Source organism: Sorex araneus, chromosome 1 (genome assembly GCF_027595985.1).
Source record: "Sorex araneus isolate mSorAra2 chromosome 1, mSorAra2.pri, whole genome shotgun sequence".
NCBI classification, from domain to species: domain Eukaryota; kingdom Metazoa; phylum Chordata; class Mammalia; order Eulipotyphla; family Soricidae; genus Sorex; species Sorex araneus.
The window spans coordinates 41,032,479-41,055,471 of NC_073302.1; the positions used below are offsets into that span (position 1 = coordinate 41,032,479).

Sequence of the window (22,993 nt, forward strand, 5' to 3'; positions counted from 1 at the left end):
GAGAGAGAGAGAGAGAGAGAGAGAGAGAGAGAGAGAGAGAGAGAGAGAGAGAGAGAGAGAGAGAGAGAGAGAGAGGAGAGAGAGAGAGAGAGAGAGAGAGAGAGAGAGAGGAGAGAGAGAGAGAGAGAGAGAGAGAGAGAGAGAGAGAGAGAGAGAAAAGAGAAAACATTGATAAATTGATTCCTGGGGCTGGGATGGGGGTTGGGCTGGCAAAAAGTAGAGTAGGGAAGGCTCTTGCCATACAAGTGACTGACCTGGGTTCAATCCTTGGCCCCCCATATGGTCCCCTGAGCACAGCTGGATGTGACCCAACCTCCCCATCCACTTTACCCCTCCGCCCAAGATTCCTTTTTCCCATTTCATTTTGCTGTTGTGCTGACCAAAGGTGGTGCCTACTTGGCTGGGACAGTCATTGAGCCTCTCGTGCTCGTCACGCTGCCTGCCTGCACTCTCCGGGTTGCCAGGTACAGAAGATCACAGGCCTCCCTGTGGCCCCAGGAAGCCCTGAGGCACTGCTGCCAGGATCATGCCTGTGGGGCCATGCCAGAGACCGAACTCTCAGCCTTCCAACTGCAGCTCAGACACCATTGCCACTAAGCTATGGTCAGACCCCCAAGCGGGCACTTCACTGAAGTGCCGGGTACATACAGGGCACAGTGCCAGCTAGCCCAAAGGGCATTGGAGATGTGACCCCGGCAGACACAAGGTCCCAGCACTGCCCCTGGGCATGCTGGATTCCAGGGCCACTGTGGCCTACAGGGCTGCATTGGGAGGGGCGGGAGAGGGCAGCCATGCAGGCAGGCAGGAGCAAGGGCGCGGAGAAGCTAGACGGCTGAGCGGTGTGAGCAGCTTCCTGAGCGGCAGAGGGCCTGTCTCCTCTTAAGCCTCTTCACTGGGTGCCACACAGGGGGTTATGCTGTAGCGGCGGGGGGCGGGGGGGAGCGCAGCTAGTCGTGCCCCTCGACGGACTTTCCTTTCCCGGCTCTCTGGTCTTTAGTCTGGATCTTCATTCCTCTCACCCACACTCCCCCAAGTCCTACACAGAACCTTCACCCTGTTCTTCCTGGTCTCCGTCCCTGATCTGTTTCTACACATCATCCTCGGCAGGAAAGAGCCTGTCCCTGCCAGACCCGGCATTGCTCCTTCCGGTGCTCCGAGCTCCATGATATCACCTTTGTTCACACCTCCCCCAGCTTCCTGGCCTGCCTCTTCCCGCCCTGGGCGTTGGCATCAGCCCCCATGCAAAGCTTGCATTAGTCCCTGAGGTACGAGCCTTTGCTCTGGCCTCCCTCCTTGACCCGCACTGGGCCAGCCAAGGTGCTGTGGTGGACAAGCCGGCATTCCTCCCCTTTTGGCTCTGCCTGGCCTTGCTCAAGTCGGTCTGGTTGCTTCTTCCTCCCATGGTGCACAGCCTCCACCTCCCACCCTCCCTCTGTCCTAGCATGGACAGGTCTGGTGTCAAGACCTGTGAGTAGGGGCTAGAGAGATAGCACAGCAGGTAGGGTGTTTGCCTTGCATGCTGCCAACCTGGGCTTGATTCCCAGCATCCCATATGGTCCCCTGAGCACCGCCAGGAGTAATTCCTGAGTGCAGAGCCAGGAGTAACCCCTGTGCATCACCAGGTGTGACCAAAAAGTAAAAAAACAAAACAAAACAAAAAACCCTGTGAGTACTCTGAAGACAGAAACACACACACAGACAGACACACACACGCAGACACACATGTGCCTCAGAGTTACCCCAACTAACTGCAGAACCAGGGTGTGTGTGTGTGTGTGTGTGTGTGTGTGTGTGTGTGTGCGCGCTTAATCCATGGGCACGCACAGCCAGAGTGTGGTGGAAGGGACCACATAATCCTGCAGCCCGGGGCTGCCACTCCCGGTGTGGTAGCTCTGTGGTGACCATGCGTCTCTTGCCTTCTCACAGGTTACATTTCAAAGGTATGTCTATATCCCGTCCCAACGCCATGGTCGGGAAGTGTCGGATGATCCGCCACTCGAGAGACAAGAAAAATGACCCCAACCCTCAAAGGTACATGTGTGCTCTTTCCTATTCCTTCTTTAGGAAGGGGGGAGGTGCAAGGGAGGCCAAAGAGGTCCAAATGTTGGTTTAGGTTTTTGGTTTGTTGGTTTGTTTTTTTCCTTGAAATATTTGTTCCGGCACCAACCCTGGCCTTTTCTTTTCCCTTCCAGGTTTGACCGCATTGCGCACACGAAGGAGACAATGTTGTCTGATGGTTTGAACTCACTCAGCTACCGCGTGGTGAACACAAAAAGATTCCCTTTGTACACCGAAATCACAGTGGACATCGGGGCACCGAGCTAGCATTTTGGTGCCCCAATAAGCAACCTAAAGAGGCAAGGACTCCTGCCGCATCCTGCCAATCCACCGGGCTGGTCCCTCTCGTCCTTACCCATCAGCGATAGGCCTTCATGACTTACCGTTCGGATGCCCTTCCAGGCAGCCAGAGTGGGGCAGTTCATCCCCGCCTTAGCTCGGCACGTGACGTATCAACACGACAGGGCGGTTTTAAGTGTAGCGACTGTCAGCCCTCAGGAATCCTCGGCACTATCGCTGTGTCATCCCAAAGACAGCTGGACAGGGTCCAGCAGCTGGTGACCATGGGACACATTCCCGGGATCAACTGCTAACTTGTTGTGAAATAAGAATTTTGCTTTAAGTCGTGGTATTCTTATGACTTTACAAAACATGGGAGAGTGCTGCTGAAATAGAAATGATGGGTTTTTTTGATCAGCTTCTTTTGACAGAAAAACACAGTCCCCACCATTGTTTTCTTCCCAGCCCCTCACCCTGTAGGTGTATTCAGCTGTTACAATCAGTTTGTGTAACCCACGGGGGTGTCTCTCTGTGTGTGCCTTAGCCAAGGGATTTTAAAACTTGAGCCTTAGGTTTTTTTCACCCTGCTAACGTGTGACTTCCCAGGCATTTCTCCTCATCAGAGCAGAAGCCTGGGGTGTCCCCAAACTCGAATGCCTTTCTCCAGATTGTCTGATTTCTGAATGTAAAGACTTTTTTAATATGGCAGTTTGTAGTGTTTTTAAAGAAAGAACAAATAGTTTTAATTATGATCTAGCTTGATTTTTGTGTTGATCCAGATTTGCATAGCTGTCTAGTGCTAAATCGTCACAGTTTATTTTTTCTGAGCATACTCTGTAAACTTGAATTTCCTGTATATTTGTATTGTGGTGTTTTTAAATATGGGGGCAGGGATGAATGAGTATTTTGGGGCCGGGGGGTGGGGGGTGGCAGAAATAATGTATGCAGTACTGGCCAGAAATGGGCTTCCCGTCTAGCTGACAAAACATGACTTAGAAAAAAATCCCTCTTAAGTTTTCTTGATGAGGGTCAGACTAGTCAGAACTGCTCGCAGGGCCTCTGGGTGGAGGCAGGACCTGCTGGACACTTTCTGCATCCTCCTGGGATCTTCTTTTGGGAACCTGGGCTGTGGAGTTGGCAGTGACAGCGGTGAGACTGTGCACCAGCCTTCAGTGGCCTTAGTCCTCTGCTGCCCCTCCCCGCTGCTGTCTCCCTCCTCCCTACCCTCCTCCCTACCCCTCCTTAGCCTTCATTGGCCTCCTTAAAACTGGCCTGTGGCACTCAGGGTCAAACCAACTATTCATTCTCCATCCCAAATGTGCCTTTTAATTAGAGATTCGGGAGCTGGGGGTATAGCTCAGTGGCCAGGCACACTGACCTTAAGTGCATGAGGCCCTGGGCACCATCCCCCATGCCACGTAGACAGGGCAATGCAGCTGCAATTCTCTAAGACCCCTCTGGTGTTTAAAGCCTCCCTCTCCTCCCTCAGGTTTTTTACCAGGTGCTCCCACTCCAGGGAGGATACCCACAGGGGTGCTTCCCCGAGCCCACCTTGACTGGGAGGGCTTCGAGCCTGCCTGTGGTGAGATGCCCAGTTATGCCACTGAGCACCCTGCCTGGGTCCAGCCTGGTGAAGGGCTTCCAGCTGCACCACCAAACCCTGACCTTTCCATGGGTGGGGGGGGTGCAAGCTGAGCTGGCACCCCACCCCAACTTTACCTGTGCCTTTATCATTTTAGAGCATCTCAGATGCTAACTTGGGCCATCACCCCCACACCCCCCGCGTCCCAACCTTTGTTTGGTTGGAAAGGATTTGAGAAGCAGCTGGGCTCTGTGAAGAGTATTCTTCTGTCCCCTCCCCCTTCCCTGGTGCCGATGTGGATAAGTCTTAGAGTGGCCACATGGAGGGAGTTTTGGGAAATGCAAAGAATAAAGGGTCCTCTTTCGGACCCCCCACCCCCACCCCCAATTCTGATTTCTCCAAAGTGCCTTAAGAGAAAGGAGAGAGCGACCCAGGCGGTCACTTCTTTGGGACTTTACACTTCAAACAAAATACTGGCCTTTATTCCTCTTTCTGTTCCATTGGAATCGTTGTGTATGTGGTTCATTCTTGGAACCAGGGCCAAGAACCTGCTGACCTTCTGGTGCTCTTGGTGGGGGTGCCCAGGCCCAGCGCCTGGACACTCCCCAGGTCCTGAGCTGCTGTCGGCGCTCCCCTTTCGTCCCTGGGGCACTCAGGAAGCCACTCCTTCTCCGGGAAGTTGGCCTCTGCCTTCCCTTTATCTCTCCTGTAGCCGCTGACCCTGTCCAGTGGCCTTTGGGAATGATATGAGGGCAGAGATGGCGGCCCAGGAGGGAACAGAAATGCAGGTGCTGGCTCTCAGCTTGGGCCTGGTCCCCACTGAGCTCAGGGCTGGGGGGGGCAGGGACCCCACACCGCCGGGGCAGCAGCTCACCTGTGCTGGACAATTGTGCTGTGAGCTTTGATTTCCCCTGTATGCAGATGAGTTTCTTTACCTTTTTTTTTTTTCAGTGGGCGGGGGAGGGAAATGCCTGATCTTGGTGTTGAAAACACGATTGTATTTTCTGCCTTTATGATCCAAATATAACGTGAATAAATGATGCTATCTTTGTAACTGTTGTCATCGCCTTTTGCATTGGGGGGGCGGGGGGTAGTCCCCACCCCTGATGGTACTGGAGGGCAATTCTGATCCAGGCTGAAAGGAACTGGGACTAAAGCAATGCTGAACCCCTCACCAGCACCCACTTGGGAGAAGTTTTGGGATACTTCTAAGCGACCGGAACACCCCCAAGCCCTTCTGGCCACATCCTGCTGGTTTCAACAATGCTTAAACTTTCTCAGAGTCCATAGTGTCATTCACACAAGGTGTTCATCCCCAAGTGACCCTGCAGTCCTATTACCCAGGAGCCTGAGAGATTGCACGGGGGTTAAAGCTCTTGCCTTGCTTATAGCTATTTAGATTCCCTGTTAGACACCTCTGGCATCATGTCTGGTACCCCCGTAGCACCAAGCGTCCACAGGGTCTCACTTCAATACAAATAGGAAACAGTGATATTGGCCAGTGTCCAGCTTCTCTGTTGTAGCCTCATCCCCACCCCCAGAAAATTTAAGCAGATGTTGGAAAGGGTCAGTCCTAGTTGTGACCCAGGTACTTGAAACACTAAATACTTGGGGTGTCCTCCTGCCCTGAGTCCCTGGGCTCAGGCCCCAGCACGTTTTCCCTATGGGTCAGATGGAACAGGTCCCCACCCCAAACAGGCCAGTGTGAGTGCCCCCCCCCTTCCCCGACTCCCTACCCAGCCTGAGAGCTGCTGGGACTGTGGAATGAGAGCAGGAGGGAAGCCCCTCAAGAGCTTGCCCTGGCCACGTCAGCGTGTCCTTCTGCAGGCAGGAGCCCAGAGCTGGCCTGGGGCTCAGACACAGGCCTCACACTGCCTTCCAGGGCTTTTTAACTAAATTTTATTTTATTTTTGGTTTTGGGGCCAAAAATTCTGGCGGTGCTCAGGGATCACTCCTGGCAGAACTGAGGGCACCGTATAGGGTGCCAGGGATGGAACCCCAGTCAGCTGTGTGCAAGGCAAATGCCCTGCCCTCTGCACTCACTCCAGCCCCTCTGCCTTCCAGGGCTTTCCCAGCTCTAAGGGCAGCACCTGCCCCTTTTCCCCAAAGGCACATTTCACACAGATCTGCACACGAAAACATACATGTAATGGCCCAGGTGTGTGCCTGTAAGAGTGACCAGAGGCACCAACAGCCCTGGTCCAGAGACACAGCAGCAATTCCCGGAAGAGACCACAGCGCCGGAGATCTCTCCAGGCCCCACACCGAGGCAATTTCCCTGGGGCACCCCAGGTGGAGCAGGTGCAGCCTCCCCGCCTATTCCAGATGGAATCCCGGTGACCAAGAGCTTCCACAAGCAAGGCCCAGGTATGCGGGTTCCAGGACTAAGTCTCCAGGCTGCCTGGTAGCAGAGGAGTCAGGCCGTCCCTTCCCCGGTCCCCGCCTGCTCGGCAGCCTGGCTGTCATACCCACAATCTGCCTCTGGGCACCATCTTAGAGCACCAACAGTCCTGGTCCAGGCACTCCCATTTGAATCCCAAAATGGATTAGAGATGTCTCTGGAACCCAACCATTTACAATCTAGAATTCCAGAAGCGCGGCCGCTTTTAGGATAGAGCTCGTGATATTCAAAATAAGTATTAGACAATAAATGATCTAGCGTCTGCCCCTGCAGGCAGGCTTGAATGGTGGCGGGAAAATTCTAGCAAAACATAATTCCCAAAAGTAGAGAGAGAGTGTTGGGGAAATTGTCTGCCATAGAGGCAGGGGGAGGGCTGGGATGGGGCAGCGGGTGGAGGTGGGGGGGATACTGGGGTCATTGGTGGTGGGGGATGTGCAGTGGTGGAGGGATGGGTGTTTAGTCATTTATAACGGAATCTCAAACATGAAAGCTTTCTAACTATCTCACAGTGATTCAATTAAAAAGTAATAATAATAAAAATTTTAAAAAGAGTGACCAGAATACCAGGACTCACATACCACCTCTAAGTCTTAGCATCATCATCATCATCATCCCATTGATCGTCGAATTTCTCGACCGGTCTCAGTAACATCTCCATTTGTCCTAGCCCAGAGATTTTAGAAGCCTCTCTTTACTTGTCCTTTCCAATGGTGCCACATTGGAGGCTCTTTCAGGGTCAGGGGAATGAGACCCATCATTGTTATTGGTTTTGGCATATGAATACACCATGGGGAGCTTGCAAGGCTCTCCCATGTGGGCAGAAAACTCTCGGTAGCTTGCCAGGTTCTCCCAGAGGGAGAAGTAGGCTATAAGATGTCTTCCTGGAGCTTGGTTTTATAGTCTGTGGATGTTGGCCGCTGGTGCGATTACACAGCACCGGTGGCAGTCCCTGAATGTGACCACCTAGCTACTGGAAAATGGGGAATCTGGGCGGAAGAGGCCCAGTCCCGATCTGAGCAGGCTTAGAGTTTCTCAGCCCCAGGTCCCACACACCTGTGTTCCTCTGCCAGTTCCTTTATGCGTGAGGATTATCCAAATGTGTGGAGAGGGGCTTTGGGCATGGCTGTGGCTAGGCTCCGGAGGTCTTCAGTCACGGGAGCTCTGCTTGGGGCAGGGAGGGAAACTGAAGCTCACCCCCTTCCAGGGGCCCCGGGGAAGACAGCCAGGCACGGGGGCAAGAGACTCTGCCAAGTCTTAGCAGGTCTGAGAATTTCAGACACAGCATAAACAAAACTGCCTCTGTGTTCTCATCTGTATAGTGGGCAGAACAGGGCTATTAGGAAGTCAATGAGTCAGTGAGTTCTTAGCACATGCCTGGGACTTAGCATCATACACAACGAACATTTGTTTCACTTGTTTCGAAGGCACAGGTGCTGACAAACCAGATAGTGTGTTACCCCCTACACACCTGCACACCTGCACAGGCCAGGTGTGCTGGAGACCTTCCTTTTTCCTCCTTGAGGGCATGTCACTGGGGCTAACTGGCTGCTGGGCGTGTGACCCTCAAGTAAATGCGCACCCCTTTTCCAAGGCTCCAGGGCCTCACCAGGGTCTGCTGCCTCCCTGCCCCTTCACCTGAGGCATTGGAACTGTGCCCTCAAGGACAGACTCCTGGGGTCATCAGTTCATGCAGAGGTTGTCACTAGTCCTCTACCTCCCATGGGACACAGGGCCCCACTGAGTCTGAGCCCAGCAGAGTGCCATAGTCACATCTGTGGACTTGGCGGGCACCTCCAGCCCCCCAGTATCTCTTTCCCGAGGGAGAAGTGGCTGGGGTGCCAATCACAGACTTGTCCTCTGGTGCTCAGTCAGCAGGGGCCTCCGAGGATGAGGAGACTCTTGGGGTGAGGTATGGGTGCCTGCTGCGGTGACAGGAGCATGTGAGGAAGCGGGGCGAGATGCTGGCAAGAGGGGCCATGGCGTGTGCTGGGGCAGAGAGAATGTTGCCAGGCACCCCTTCATGTTCCTCACAGGAGCCGGGAGCACAGAAGTTCCCAAGGGTCAGTGCTCCCTGGGGACTAGCACTGACTCTCAGAAAGAAAAGAGGCGAGTGAGGGTACAGCGAGTCTGGAGCTTGCCTTACATGTGGCCTGCCCAGGTTCAACCCCCAGCATCCCATATGGTATCCAGAGCTCCATCAGGAGTAACAGGAAGAAATAGGAAGAAGTCCCGAGTATCACCAGGTGTGACCTTGAAAAGAAAGAGACAGAGACAGGCAGAGACAGAAATAGAAGCAGAGAAAGAGACAGAGGAGAAACGGAAGGAAGAAAGGAAGAAAGGAAGGAAGGAAGGAAGGAAGGAAGGAAGGAAGGAAGGAAGGAAGGAAGGAAGGAAGGAAGGAAGGAAGGAAGGAAGGAAGGAAGGAAGGAAGGAAGGAAGGGAGGGAGGGAGGGAGGGAGGGAGGAGGAAGGAAGGAGGAAGGAAGGGAGGGAGGGAAGGAGGAAGGAAGGAAGGAAGGAAGGAAGGAAGGAAGGAAGGAAGGAAGGAAGGAAGGAAGGAAGGAAGGAAGGAAGGGAGGGAGGGAGGGAGGGAGGGAGGGAGGGAGGGAGGGAGGGAGGGAGGGAGAGAGGAAGAAATTAAAGAAAGAAGAAAACAAAGTTTGTGTGATCAAACAAGCTTCACAGGCTCTGCAGAGTCTCCAGGGGGGGGTCCGTGCTGCCTCCCCTGGCCTTGGGGACTTATACCAGCACGGCAGATCTGAGTGTCACGGAAGAGACAAGATCAGTAGAAACCAAAGGAATGTGGCATGCAAGGACACCTTCATTTCAGCAAAATGTGTGCTGGGTCACTGGGCAGAGAGCTGGGGTGACGGCCAGGAGAAGGGCACACACACTGCAGCCCCCACAGCTTCCCCTGCCTCTCCCGTCATGGGTCTGTGTCCCTCTCGGCCTGAGTCCCCTCTTCTGTCTCAGGACTCACTCTACCAGTGAGTCCTGAGACAGCGCCCACCCCAGGGCTCCCCAGAGTCTCGCCCATTTCCCATTTAGTCTTGGGCTGGGTTTGTTTGCTTATTTGTTTTTTCCTTATCTCACATAAGGTCACCTGGAAGGAAGTCACTTTCCTTAAGTCTTCCCTTGTAGCTAGAGCAAGACCAGGTCAAATGAGACACAGGTCAGAGGACAGGAGTTTTACCTGCGCAAGCCCCAGATTTGACCCTAGAAACCACAGTTTCTCCTAAGCACCAACAGGAGTGACCCCTACACACTGAGCCATTGTGACTCCAAACCAAGCAAGACTCCGCTCTGCAGCTCTTCCCATCCAGGGCTGCCTTGGACCCTGCAGGAAGGACTCTTAAAGGTCTACTAGGTGCGTGGACCATAGTACGCTGGGTAGGACATTTGTCTTGCACCTGGCAAACCCGGGCTCAGTCTCTGGCATCCTATATGGTCCCTTGAGCACCACCAGGAGTGATCCCTGAGCACAAGAGTAAGCCCTGAATGCAGCCAGGCATGGCCCAAACCCCCACTCCAGCACCCCCACTCCCCAAAACAGCAACCTAAACTAAGGGTGAGGGATATGGCTTCAGGGGTAGAGCACATGCCTTGCATGGGTAAGATCCCGGGTTTGGTGTCTGGCATGGTGGGGCATCACCACCACCGGCCTTCCTTGGAGACGGGAGGAAGAAAGGGACTTTACCCTCACCCATGGATGGGGACAGAACCCCAGAAAGACCCCCCTGCCAGACGTTTCTGAACTGCCTAAGTCAGACTTCTGAGCAACAGTTCCATCAATGTTCAACAAAATGAAGAGATCAGGGCAGAGGTCATCAATAAGCTTGGAGAAAGTTTAAAAGAAAGTATGGAAAAACCTCATACTTTCTTTTAAAAACGTATTAGTGGAGGGCTAGGGAGATGGCTCCAAGGGCCAAGTGCTGGCTTTGCATGCAGAAGATGCCGGTTCAGTCAACAAGCACCAGGAGGTCCTCTGAGCACTGCCAGGAGTGACCCAAAAGCACAGGCAGGCATGGCCTAATTTTCTACTCCAAAATCAAGGAATAAGAAGGAGGAAAAAGGAGGGATGAGGGAGAGGAGTGGGGAGGGATTAAAAGAAAGGGAGGGGGAAAGAGGAGAAAGAAGAGCAAAAAGATAACACAGCAGAACTTGGCAGCGGAATGGAAGAAACTGAAATTTTAATAAGTGACCTTAAGAACAAGGTCTCAGAGTAGACACAGGGCCAGGAATATTGCTCCATAGTTGGAAACCTGTCTCATGAGCTAGGGGAGAAGGCAGATGGAATAGAGAGGGAATCACTAAATCAATGATGGTTAGAGGAATCGTTTGGAATGGGAGATGTGTGCTGAACGTAGATAAAGGACCAAACGTGATAGCCTCTCAGTATCTGTATTGCAAACCATAATGCCCAAAAGTAGAGAGAGAGTATGGGGGAAATTATCTGCCATGGAGACTAGGGAGGGTTGAAAAGGGGTGGGTAATATTGAGGACATTGGTGGTGGAGAATGTGTGCTGGTGGAGGGATGGGTGTTTGATCATTGTATGGCTGAAACTTAAACATGAAAGTTTTGTAACTATCTCACGGTGATTCAATAAAACTAAAAAAAAAGAATAAGGTCTAGGATATCATCAATAAAGAAGAGGGAAAATAATAACAAGCATAAATAGAACAAGAGAATTATAGAACAGTGTTAAGAGAAACAACATTAGCATCAAGGGATTCAAGAACAAGAAATGCTCGTGGAAGAAATAATAATTCAGAATGTCCCCCAATCTAAAAAGGAGTTATGTGCCTTGATGTAGAAGTCCAAAGACTTGCAAGTATAATAATCCAAACAGAAGCACAAGACATACTGTTAATAGCAAAAAATACAAAGTCCTAAAGGCAGCAAGAGAAAAGCAAAGACTCACATATAAAGGAATCCCTAAGATTCACCTTGAACTTCTCAAAATTCGGCAAACAGAAAGAAAAAGGTATGCTATGTCTAAAGTCTTGAGTGAAAAGAACCACCAACAGACAGTCCTCTGTCCTGTCTGGTTATCACTCAGATCTGAGGAGTGATAAAACATTTTCAGAGAAACAACAACTAAAGGTATTTGTGGCTCATAAACCGGCTCTACAAGAAATACTTCATGTCTTCCATCAATGACAAGGTACCCCACTGTGAAATAGAAAGATACATAAAGAACATAAACGGTGTTGGATAGCAATGCAGTGGGTGGGGTACTTGCCTTGCATGCAGCCCACCCAGGTTCTATGCCTGGCACGACATATGGTCCCCTGAGCACTTTCAGAGGCAACTCCTGAGCACTGAGCCAGGAGTAGCCACTGAGCACCAATGAATGTAGCCTAAAAAACAAAACACAAAATGGTGGAAAGCAAGGTAGCATTCAGGAGGATTTCCAGAATGAACCCAAGACACACTTGCTATAATTAAAAAAAAAAAAAAGGAAATAAACATAGAACACCAGTTATACATTACATGGAATTTTCAAAGCAAAATACTTAGGGGGAAAAAGCTAACTGGAAATGGCAGATGAAAGCAGTCAATATCTAAGTCAAGTGGACAAAATAAAGGAAAGCCAAAGAAATAATGACAAACTGCAAAGCAGCCAAAATCCCTTCAGGAAAATGGTAACACATTCCTTTCTGGCAACAATTTACCTAGGGCTATAGAGACGATAAAGAACTTGCCTTATACGCAGTCCCTACCCGTTCCATCTTTAGAACCACATCTGGTGTTCTGAGCACCGCTGGGACACCCCTGCTAACAGCCAGAAACAGCTCCTGAGCCTGTCCAGGTATGGGCCACCCTCCTCCGAAAGCAAAACCAAAATCAGTTTTTCCAAATGTCAGTGGATTCGACTCACCAGTCAAAAGGCACAGAGTCACTGGATGAATCAGGATACAAACCCCATCCTTCTGCTGTTTGCAAGAGATGGTTTTGAGCTCTCACCATAAACATACTGACAGTCAAGCTGGAAAACAATTAGATTGGTAACAGTAGCCTCAAAAAGCACAGAGACTTTGTTTCAGGAAATATTTGTTTAAAACTTAAGGTAATAAGTAATAAGGATGGTTGGGGGCTGGAGCGATAGCATAGCGGGTAGGGCGTTTGCCTTGCATGAGGCCGACCCGGGTTCGATTACCAGCATCCCATATGGTCCCCCAGCACTGCCAGGAGTAATTCCTGAGTGCAGAGCCAGGAGTAACCTCTGTGCGCTGCTGAGTGTGACCCAAAAAGCAAAAAAAAAAAAAAAGTAATAAGGATGGACATTATGTATTTATTAAGGGATTGATTCAACAATGGGACTTATTTCTTCTCAACATATATGCACCAAATGAAAGTCCAGCTAAGTTCTGTAAAGCAACTCTTAATAAACCTGAGAAAATACACTGACAGCAACCCAATAGTTGTGGGAGTCTTTAATACTCCACTCTCATCACTGGCAGATCAACCAGACAAAATCAATAAGGAAACAACAGTCCTAAAGGAGTTTGGAAGAACTGTTTTTAATAGACATGTTCAGGACTTTCCAACTCCCAAAAGCCAAGTACATATTCTTTACAGGGAACATTCTCCAGGAGAGACCACATGCTAAGCACAAATCAAATCTCCATAAAATCATAAAAATAGAAATCATATCAAGTATCATTTTAACTCATGATGCTATGATGAAATTACCCAAAAAAGAAAGTTGGGGGGAACTTAAACATTTGGAGACTAAGCAGCATGCCATTGAACAACCATTAAGGTCAAAAAGGACACTGAAGAAGAACTAAAAAGAGTGCTGGAATCAAACAAGAATAAAGACAAAAAAAAAAAACAAAAGAATGAAGGGGCTGTAGCAATAGCACAGTGGGTAGGGCGTTTACCTTGCACACGGTCGACCCAGGTTCGATTCTCAGCATCCCATATGGTCCCCTGAGCACTGCCAGGATGCCAGGAGTAATTCCTGAGTGCAAATCCAGGAGTAACCCTAGTGCATCGCCGGGTGTGACCCAAAAAGCCAAAACAACAACAACAACAAAAAAGAATAAAGACCAGATTAGAATCTGTGGACATAGCATAAGCAATACAAAGAAAGAAGTTCATAGCAATACAGGCTCATATAAAAAAGCAAGAAAAAGCTCAGGTAGGGGGCTGGAGTGATAGTACAGCAGGTAAGACGTTTGCCTGCACACGGTCCACCCAGGTTCGATTCCTCCATCCCTCTGTGAGAGCCCAGCAAGCTATCAAGAGTATCCCGCCCGCACAGCAGTGCCTGGCAAACTCCCCGTGGAGTATTCAATATGCCAAAAACAGTAACAACAAGTCTCACAATGGAGATGTTCCTGGTGCCTGCTCGAGCAAATCAATGAAAAAAAAAAAAAAGCTCAAATAAATGAACATCTTTGCAAGAAACTAGGATAACAACAAGTGGTACCCGGAGTAATTAGGAGGGGAATGATAAAATTTACAGCAGAGAGGATTGCAGAGAGATTACAGTGCGTAGGGCGCTGGCCTTGCATGAGCTGGCTGAACTCTGCCACCACATATGAACATTTTAATGCCATTAAGCTGGAAAACAGAAGAAATAGATACATTCTGAGGCTCATCCAACTTTCCAATTCTGAGGAGCACTCGAGGCAACGACCTGCCATTGACTATGATTCATTTTTTCTTTCTTTTTGGGTCACACCAGCGATGCTCAGGGGTTCCTCCTGGCTCTGCACTCAGGAATCACTCCTGGCGGTGCTCAGGACCCTATGGGATGCCGGGGATCGAACCCAGGTTGGCCGCGTACAAGGCAAATGCCCTACCCGCTATGCTATCACCCCACTCCCATAACTTTCCAATTCTGAACAGAAGAGAAATAGCCTAAATAGGCCAATACTAGTAAGGAAATTGAAGCAGAAATAAAATAATTTTCCTCAAAATCCCAGGTTCAAACATATTTACTAGTTTATTCTCCTAAGATTTCAAATAGAACCTATTACTCGTGTTCCTCAAGCTCTTCCAGAAATTTGAAGAAACAGGTACACTTTTTAACAGCTTCTGTAAGGTCAACATTATATTAAGACCAAAACCAAACAGAGATGAAACCAGAGAGATAGTACAGAGGGTAGGGCTCTTGCCTGGCATGCTTCTGATCCAGGTTGCTCCCCCAGCACTGTGTAGAGTCCCCTGAGCCCCACCAAGAATGATACCTAAGTGGGGTTGGAGCGATAGCACTGCGGGTAGGGCGTTTGCCTTGCACACGGCCGACCCAGGTTCGATTCCCAGCATCCCATCCATATAATCCCCTGAGCACCGCCAGGGGTAACTCCTGAGTGCAGAGACAGGAGTGACCCCTGTGCATCGCTGGTTGTGACCCAAAAAGAAAAAAAAAAAGAGTGATATCAAGTGCACAGCCAGCAGTAAATCCTTACTCTCCTTCATTTTTGGAGAGAATGCCAACTAGTCCAACCTTTTTAGAAAACAATATGGACATTCCTCAAAAAACTAGAAATTGAACTCCCATTTGACCCAGCAATACCACTTCTTGGAATATACCCTGGGTGCCCAGAAACACATAGCAGAAATGTTATCTGCACTTGGATGTTCATTGCAGCACTATTCACAATAGCCAGAATCTGGAAACAACCTGAGTGCCTGAGAACAGATGACTAGATAAAGAAACTGTGGTACATCTAACAATGGAATACTATTCAACTGTTAGAAAGAATGAAGTTATTAAATTTGCTTATAAATGAATGGACATGGAGAGTGAAATGAGTCAGAAGGAGAGGGACAGGTATAGAATGATTGCATTCATTTGTGGGATATTAGTATGAGACTAATATCCAAGGTTAGGGTAAACAGGGATCAGGAGGAAGGACTGGTCATGATTGGAAGCTTGCCATAAGAGTGTAGGGGGTAGGGGGGCTGGAGCAATAGCACAGCGGGTAGAGCGTTTGCCTTGCACGTGCTTGACCTGGTTTCAATTCCCAGCATCCCATATGGTCCCCCTGAGTGCATGATCCAGGAGTAACCCCTGTGCATTGCGGGGTGTGACCCAAAAAGAAAATTTAAAAAAAAAAGAGGGGGGCAGTAAAGGAGTTAGGCTAGAGAAGCGACCAACATGGCAATAATAGTTGGAAATGATCATTTTGGGCAGAAACTGAGTGTTGGAAGTAGGTAAAGGGATATACCTGATAATCTTTCATTATCTGTATTGCAAACCATAAGACCCAAAAGGAAAGAGAGAGAGAGAGAGAGAGAGAGAGAGAGAGAGAGAGAGAGAGAGAGAAGAAATAGAAGAAGAAAAGTGCGTGCCATAGAGGCAGGTGGGGATGAGGGGAGGGAAACTGAGCCCATTGGTGATGAGAAAAATACACTGGTGAAGAGATGGGTCTTGGAACATTATGTGACTTAAACTCAATCATGAACAACTTTGTAACTGTATATTATTGTGATTCAATTTTAAAAATTTAAAAAAAAAAAAGATGTCCTGAGCACCTCCAGGTATGGCCCAAATTCCCCCTGCAACATTCCCATGCCCCCTGCCACCAAAAAGGGAAAACCTATTTCTTTACCTCATTATCTTTTTAATCCAAAGAAGAAAATCATGTTCCTAGACAATGATGTATGTCCACAGTGTTCCTGTGGCATTTCTCGTAACACTGCAAACCTAGGCGCCACTCTCGGCCGAGGCCTGCGCTGAGTGCGCGAAGGTGCGGCGAACAATTCAGGGTCTTGTGATCACTGGGGACGATGAAGTGGATCTCTGTTTATCGACTGGAAAGAGGTCTAAGGGAGAAAAAGCAAATTACAGAATGGAATTTCCATGCGTGGCAAGGAAACACATGAATAATTTAGTGCAGAAATTACTCTCTAATTGTTCCAGTGGCAGATGCTCGAGCAATAAAACAAAGAGCTCGTCTTCTCCGTGGGCACGGATGATGCTGCCAGGCTCCCCTCCTGGGGTCACAAACCTAGGTTTTCAGGGGTTACCTGAGGGCCTGGGCCTCTGACAGTCCTGGCCCCAGGAAGAGAACACACTGGGGGTCTCATACTACATTTCCTGAAAGTCCCCCAGACTTGGAAGGATGACGGGGCTTCCTCCCCACAGAGCCTGTGCCCTGGTCACGTGTGGGGCTTTTCTATGACTGTATCCCAGCTGTTCCCTGTTGCCTGGCTTTTTCTCTGGCCCTGGCCACATGCACATGGGTGAGACTTCTTTGCGTAGCTCTCTGAGTATGCTAAACCCTGTCCTCTCCAGGAAAAATAAATAACAAACAAACAAACAAATATAAAGGACAGGGGAGGGCCAGTGTCTGGCTCTGAATTCAGGACGGATCTTAGGCCTATGAGGGGTGTGGGCCCAGGGGACCAGCTGCCAGTGCCCATGGATCTTTGATCCCAGAACCCCGGAACCAACTGCCCCGGGAGGCCCTCCCGGGTTAATCCTGCAAAAGAACAGAGCCTGGAGACTCAATCTTGGGTTAGACCTGCGTGCTTGGCAGTTGGCCTTCACTCCTGGCCCTCTGCCTGCCTGGAGGCATGTGCCAGCGCCTGGAGGGTACTAAGGCATGACCAACCATTGCACATGCTTCTATCTTGGACGGTTCTCTGGCGGAGTGCCCAGAGCTATGTACCCGGCCCTAACGTGCCCTGCTGAGTTCAGTGTGGACCTGCAGAGAGCCTGGCAGACAGGGTGACCCGGGGCTTTTCCAGCCAAGAATGTGGCCCTCAGGCGGGGTCTTTGGAGCACGCCTCACGGTGACTAGGTCCCACTGCTGTGGCTGCAGTGAATTTGGCCTGCCGGGTTGACAGCAGCCCAGGGATGATGAGGGAGGCAGCGAGCGAGCAAGGGTGCGGGCAGAGCTGCTGGGAGTTGCCCTTTTGCCTTCTGGCACATGCACAGCATTTCCCCACTGCCCCGTGGAGCAACTCTAGTGCGTGGAGATCATGGGATGCGTGCCAGGCTGGAGGAGGGGTCACATGACTTCTTGTCAGCATCTGCCCCAACTCTCTTCAGGGTTGTAGCCCCAGACGTCTGTGACTCAGTGGGAGTGAGAGGGTGGAGCGCCGGGTAAACTAATCAGTCTAAGGTTTGGTTTGTCTAATCCGGTCATTTTCATCTCAACCATCCGAAAGGGCTTCAGTCAAGAATAGTGGGATGGGGCTGGAGCCATAACACAGCAGGTAGGGCACTAGCCTTGAATGAGGCCACCTGGTTCCATCCCTGGCATCCCATTTGGTCCCCCGAGCACCGCCAGGAGTAATTCCTGAGTGCAGAGCCAGGAGTAACCCCTGAGCATACTAAGTGTGACCCCTTTCCCCCTCAAAAAAAAAAAAAGGGAGAAGAAGAAATGGGATGACTAGGGTGGGTATAAGAGCAGATCAGTCGGGAAATGGGACACATAGAAAAAAATAACAGGAAGAAGAAATCTGTCTCTCTGTCTCTGTCTCTCATCTTCTCCCAGCTCACCTGTGCCCAAAGAGCTATGCACAGGAGTCTCACCCACATGCATGTGACCCTGGCGAGAGACTAAGGCATTCAGGGCACCGGGAACAGCTGGGGTACAGTCCTGGAGAAGATGCAGTGACAGGTTACAGAGCAGCTAGCCCCAGCAGGGAGACACAGGTGACAGGGTTTCTTCCAGCCGGACAGGATCCAGAGCAGGAATGTGTGCTTAAGGCGAGAAGAGCTTTAGGGACCCTCGAATGCTGGAGGCGACCAGGACACGGTAACCCAGACCAGACAGGCTGAGTGATGTCGTGCACAGGAACCCGGATTCATCTTCTTGAACTGCACAATGAACTTCTCCTTTTCATTTGTTTGATTGTTTGGGGGCCACACTTGACAGCGTTCAGGGCTTACTCCCGGCTCAGCACTCAGGGATCACTTCAGAGGGGTGTGGGGGAAGATCCGGCGTGCCGGGGAATCTAAGTCGGGTAAGCCACCTGTGAGGCAAGTGCCACTGTACTTTTTCTCTGGCCCCTAAACTTTAACTTCTAAGAGTATGTAAGTTTTGCATGCAAATCTTTCACACAATTCTCAAGAGCCCCCAAGTGCAGGAAAAAGCCACTTTCGTTCTAACATCTGGTCCCTGGTCCAGCTGCTGCTCTACCCAGGGCGAAGAGAAATCCAGTCTAGACGTAGAGACAAGGCCACTGTTTCTGCTTTACATGTTCTTTCCTGTTTTCCCCCGTGTTCTTTGGGGACCAGCTGGCAGATCCCCGCAGCGGGACACCAGGGCAGCCCCGATCACAAGTTGCACATGGTTGTCATTGTGAAATTGGCCTTCAAGGAGGTGGAGGCCTGGGCCAGTGGGGATGAAGGAGAAAGAGAACTTCCTGTGTGTCCCTGCTCCCTCCTGAAATTCCTCCCCTCTCCGCTCCCAGGAACCCACACTGTGTACTCTCTCCCCAAAGCAGGGGAGCTCTGCATAGAGAATGGGCTTCCTCCCCTGTCAATGGCATTTTTCTAAAGGTTTATTTATGACACATGGTCTTAATTTTGGTTTGAAAAAAATTTTTTTTAATCAAATCACCACGAGATAGACAGTTACAAAGTTGTTCATAGTTGAGTTTCAGTCATACAATGGTCCAACAACCAACTCTTCACCACCACCAATGTTCCCAGTTTCCCACCACCAATGTTCGCAGTTTCCCTCCCGCCCCACCCCCAGTCTGCCTCTATAGCAGAACTACTCCTCTCTCTGCTATTACTAGGCGCTGTGGTTTGCAGTACTGTTACTGAAAGGGCATCCTGCATGTCACTTCGCCTCCTTTCAGCACTCAGTTCATGTCCAGAGTGATCATTTTCAATAATCATTATCATCATGGTCCCTTCTCTGTCCTAATATCTCAATTTAAAAGTAAAATTGTTGGGGCTGGAGCAATAGCCCATGCCAGGGGGATCGAACTCAGCTTAACCATGTGCAAGGCAAGCACCCTACCCGCTGTACTATCACTAAGACGGGCAGAGGTGGTGCTGAGGATCGAGCCCATTGATCTACATGCAGGGAAAGCATGCTACCCACATACAATCTCTCCGGCCCTCAAAGATGCTGATTAGATAGGCCAGAGCAAAACATGTTAAAGCCAAAACAAAAACCCAGCCGACCATTGGGTTTAACCCTGTCCAGCTGCAGGCCTTTCTGATTTATGCTTCTTTTTGTGGTTTGTTCAGGACAGAAACTGACATGGCCTCACGTGCTGGGGGAAAAGGCAGCTCAGATAGAGAAGGGAACACCAAGTAAAGGGTGCTAGGAGGGCCCGTTCCGGATGGGAGAGGCGGGCTGAAAGGAGACTAAAGACCGAACATGATGGCCACTTAATACCTCTATTGCAAACCATCCAATAAGGAGAGAGAGCAAAAGGGAATGCCCTGCTACAGAGGTGGGGTGGGGGGCGTGGGGAAACGGGGTGGGGGTGGTGGGAGGGATGCTGGGACCATTGGTGGTGGAAAATGGGCACTGGTGGAGGGATGGGCACTCAATCATAGTATGACTGAAAAGCAAGCACGAAAGTTTGTAAGTCTGTAACTGTACCTCACGGTGATTCACTAACAAAACAATTTTTTTTTAAATTGGCCTGGCACCAGGGAAAGAGGACAGATACCTCCTCTGTGATTCATTTGTCAGGCTCTCTGTCGCTGCTGGCCTGTCCCTAAGGTTGTGTCTCTGACTCAGGCCCTGGGGCCGGTGACTGCCGGACCTCCCTGGCTCCTGAGTGTGACCCTGCTAGCACCGGGACCATGCACACTCTCCACATCTTGGGCCTGCCCTGTCCTGCAAGGTCATTCATTGTTCACAACCTCTAGAAAACTGTTTCTTTTTTTCTTTTGAAAAGGGGGAGGCGGGCAGTGGAATAGCCGCACCTTGTGGTGCTCATGACTTACTCCTATCTCTGTGCTCAGAGATCACTCCTGGTAGCACTCAAAGGTGGTATGGATGGAACCTGGGTCAGTTGCATCAAGACAAGTGCCTTATCCACGGTCCTATCACTCCAGGCTTTTCTTTTAAATTTATTTCTATTAAGATACTGCAATGTACAAAGTCATTCATAATACAGTTGATTCTTGTGTTCAATGTTCCCATACCAGTCCCACCACTAATGTGACCTTCCCTCCACCAGTGACTTCAGGTTCCCTCCCATCACCCACCATGCCCCCTTTGTGGACACATAGCAAATTTACTTCATATTTATTGCTCCAACAAAACATTTTTTTTGATCAGGAAATGTTTATTACATGAAAAATATTTACACCAGTTAATACATATTTAAATACAATGTATTTCCGTAAGCTGAAAATGAGCTAAAATATTGCATGATATATATCATTACTTTTCATCTAAAACTAAACCAGAACAAACTAGAATAAAATATATCAAAAGGAACTTCACAAAAATATTTACTATAATTCAATTAAACAATGAAAAATTAAGAGCTTCTTTCTGCATTTCTATGTTCACTGCAGCACTATTTACAATAGCCAAAATCTGGAAAAAACTGGAGTGCCTAAAAACATATGACTGGTTAAAGAAACTTTGGTACATCTACACAATGGAATACTATGCAGCTGTTAGAAAAGATGAAGTCATGAAATTTGCCTATAAGGGGATCAACATGGAGAGTGTCATGTTGAGTAAATGAGTCAGAAAGAAAGAGACAGACATAGAAAGATCGGACTCATATGTGGAATATAAAGTAGCAGAATAAGACAATAACACCCAAGAGTAGTAGAGATTAGAACCAGGAGGTCTGCCCCACAGCTTGGAAACTGGCCTCACATGCTGGGGGGAAAGGCAGCAGAGACAGAGAAGGGAACACCTAGTAGAGAATATCGGGAGGGCCTACTCGGGCTGAAAGCCACGTACCAAAAGTGGACTATAGACCGAACATGATGGCCGCTCAATACCTCTATTGCAAACAACAACATCGAACAGGAGAGAGAACAAAAGGGAATGCCCTGCCACAGAGGCAGGGTGGGGTGGTGGGGGTTGGGGTGGAGGTGGTGGGAGGGATACTGGGAACATTGGTGGAGGAGAATGGGCACTGGTGGAGGGATGTAGACCAAATACAAACATGAAAGTTCATAAGTTTGTAACTGTATCCCTCAGTGGTTCACTAATAAAAATTTTTAAAAAACAAACAAACGAAAACCCTTTTTTCTAAATTGGAGATAATGGTGGGGGATGGTGCAATGGTTGTGGGATTGGGATTGGAATATTGAATGTATGTAGCAAATCATCATGAACAATTTTGTAAATAAAGTGTAAGGGGACTTTTATTTTAAAACAATTTTTTGAGGGGGGAGTTGGGTCACACCCAACAAGGCTCAGGGCTTACTCCTGGCTCTGCACTCAGGAGTCATTTCCTGAGAGTGCTCAGGGGACCATATGTGATACTGAGGATCTAAACTTGTTTAGCACGCAGCCGATCTGGGTCAGCTGTGTGCTAAACAAGTGCCCTACTCGTTGTATTGTCTCTCTAGCCTTCAAACTCCGACAAAACTTAAAGGAATGGCAAATAGAATGATCAGACAATAAATCAATAAAAGTCCATCTGCTGATATTTGGTTGCAATATGGCTTCAACCTGTGTAAATAAAGAAACTCAAATCACTCACTATAGTAGGATGCCTACTTTCATTTATATAAACACATTTTCAATTCTGACAATCTAAAATATATTGCATGACATTTTAATTTGTACTTGGAAAACTAGGCCTGCTCGGTTCTTCCCCTGGCCCCTCACCAATCCTGAGGTGAAGACATTTCTCTAAGACTCCTCTCTCTGGGGGGATTCAGTCAGGAGATGAGGCTGAGGAAGACTCAGATGAGGGACCCAGGTTGACTCCTGCACCATCCAGGCCCTCTGGTCACCTCTGGTCTCCATCTGGAACCTGAGTGGAGGCTCAAAGAGCCCATCACTGCTGCCAGTTTATGGTTCTAGGAAAACTCTTAGGGGCGTTTTTGAGTTTCATTCCTCTACTCCCCTACTCTGCCTCTTAGAGGAGACAGCCTCAAAGGTCTCTTTTGTCAGTCCAGGAAACTGACGAGGGGGAAAGAGGAAGGGTGGATACCCAGGGGACACTGTTCGTAGGTTACTGGGAACTGGGCCTTCCTGGAGGACTCCTCGGCCTCTCGCTGCACTTGGCCTCAGGGCCAGGACTGAAGCAGCAGTAACACAACGTTCAGCTCACAGAGCAAAACACAGAACGTCTCCCAGGAAGAAAACGCGCTTTCTTCAGAACACTACTGGAGGCAGACTGCGAGGGAACACAGAGCATCTGCTTCTCTGGGTGCTCCTACCTGACCCTCTCTGGCTCGGGGCCTAGGTAGGCGCCGGAGGCCTCTCTTTGCAAGGGCCTTGGTGCTCGGGTGCCACCTGCAGCTTACACGAGAGGAGAGGGACCCATGAGGACAATGGGTCTACGGGACAAGGTCACTCCTCCTGAAAGGCCAGTGAGCCCAGTGAGCTTGCTGAAGGGTCGCACGGGGGCCTTGACTTCTGGGCCGTGACTTGTGGGCTGTGCTGCTCAGGACCGCTCAGGGAGGTCATAGGCTGTTGGAAGAATGTGAACAAATGGACTTTAGGGCTCTAGAGATTTATTTATTTATTTTTGTTTTGTTTTGTCGTGGGGCCGAGCTGGAGCTATAGCACAGCAGTTGGGCGTTCGCCTT

At 49.6% G+C, this 22,993-nt stretch overlaps 1 protein-coding gene across 1 annotated transcript in view; it reads left to right on the plus strand.

The window, feature by feature from the left end:
* B4GALT1 (beta-1,4-galactosyltransferase 1) overlaps positions 1–4,964 on the plus strand; it is a 69,709-nt gene extending 64,745 nt beyond the window's left edge. Inside the window, exons 5-6 of the mRNA XM_055140602.1 lie at positions 1,927–2,031; positions 2,193–4,964. Coding sequence (XP_054996577.1) covers positions 1,927–2,031; positions 2,193–2,325 — 238 coding nt within the window. The 3' untranslated portion in view covers positions 2,326–4,964. The remainder of the gene's footprint in view (positions 1–1,926; positions 2,032–2,192) is intronic.
* Positions 4,965–22,993: the final 18,029 nt, after the last annotated feature.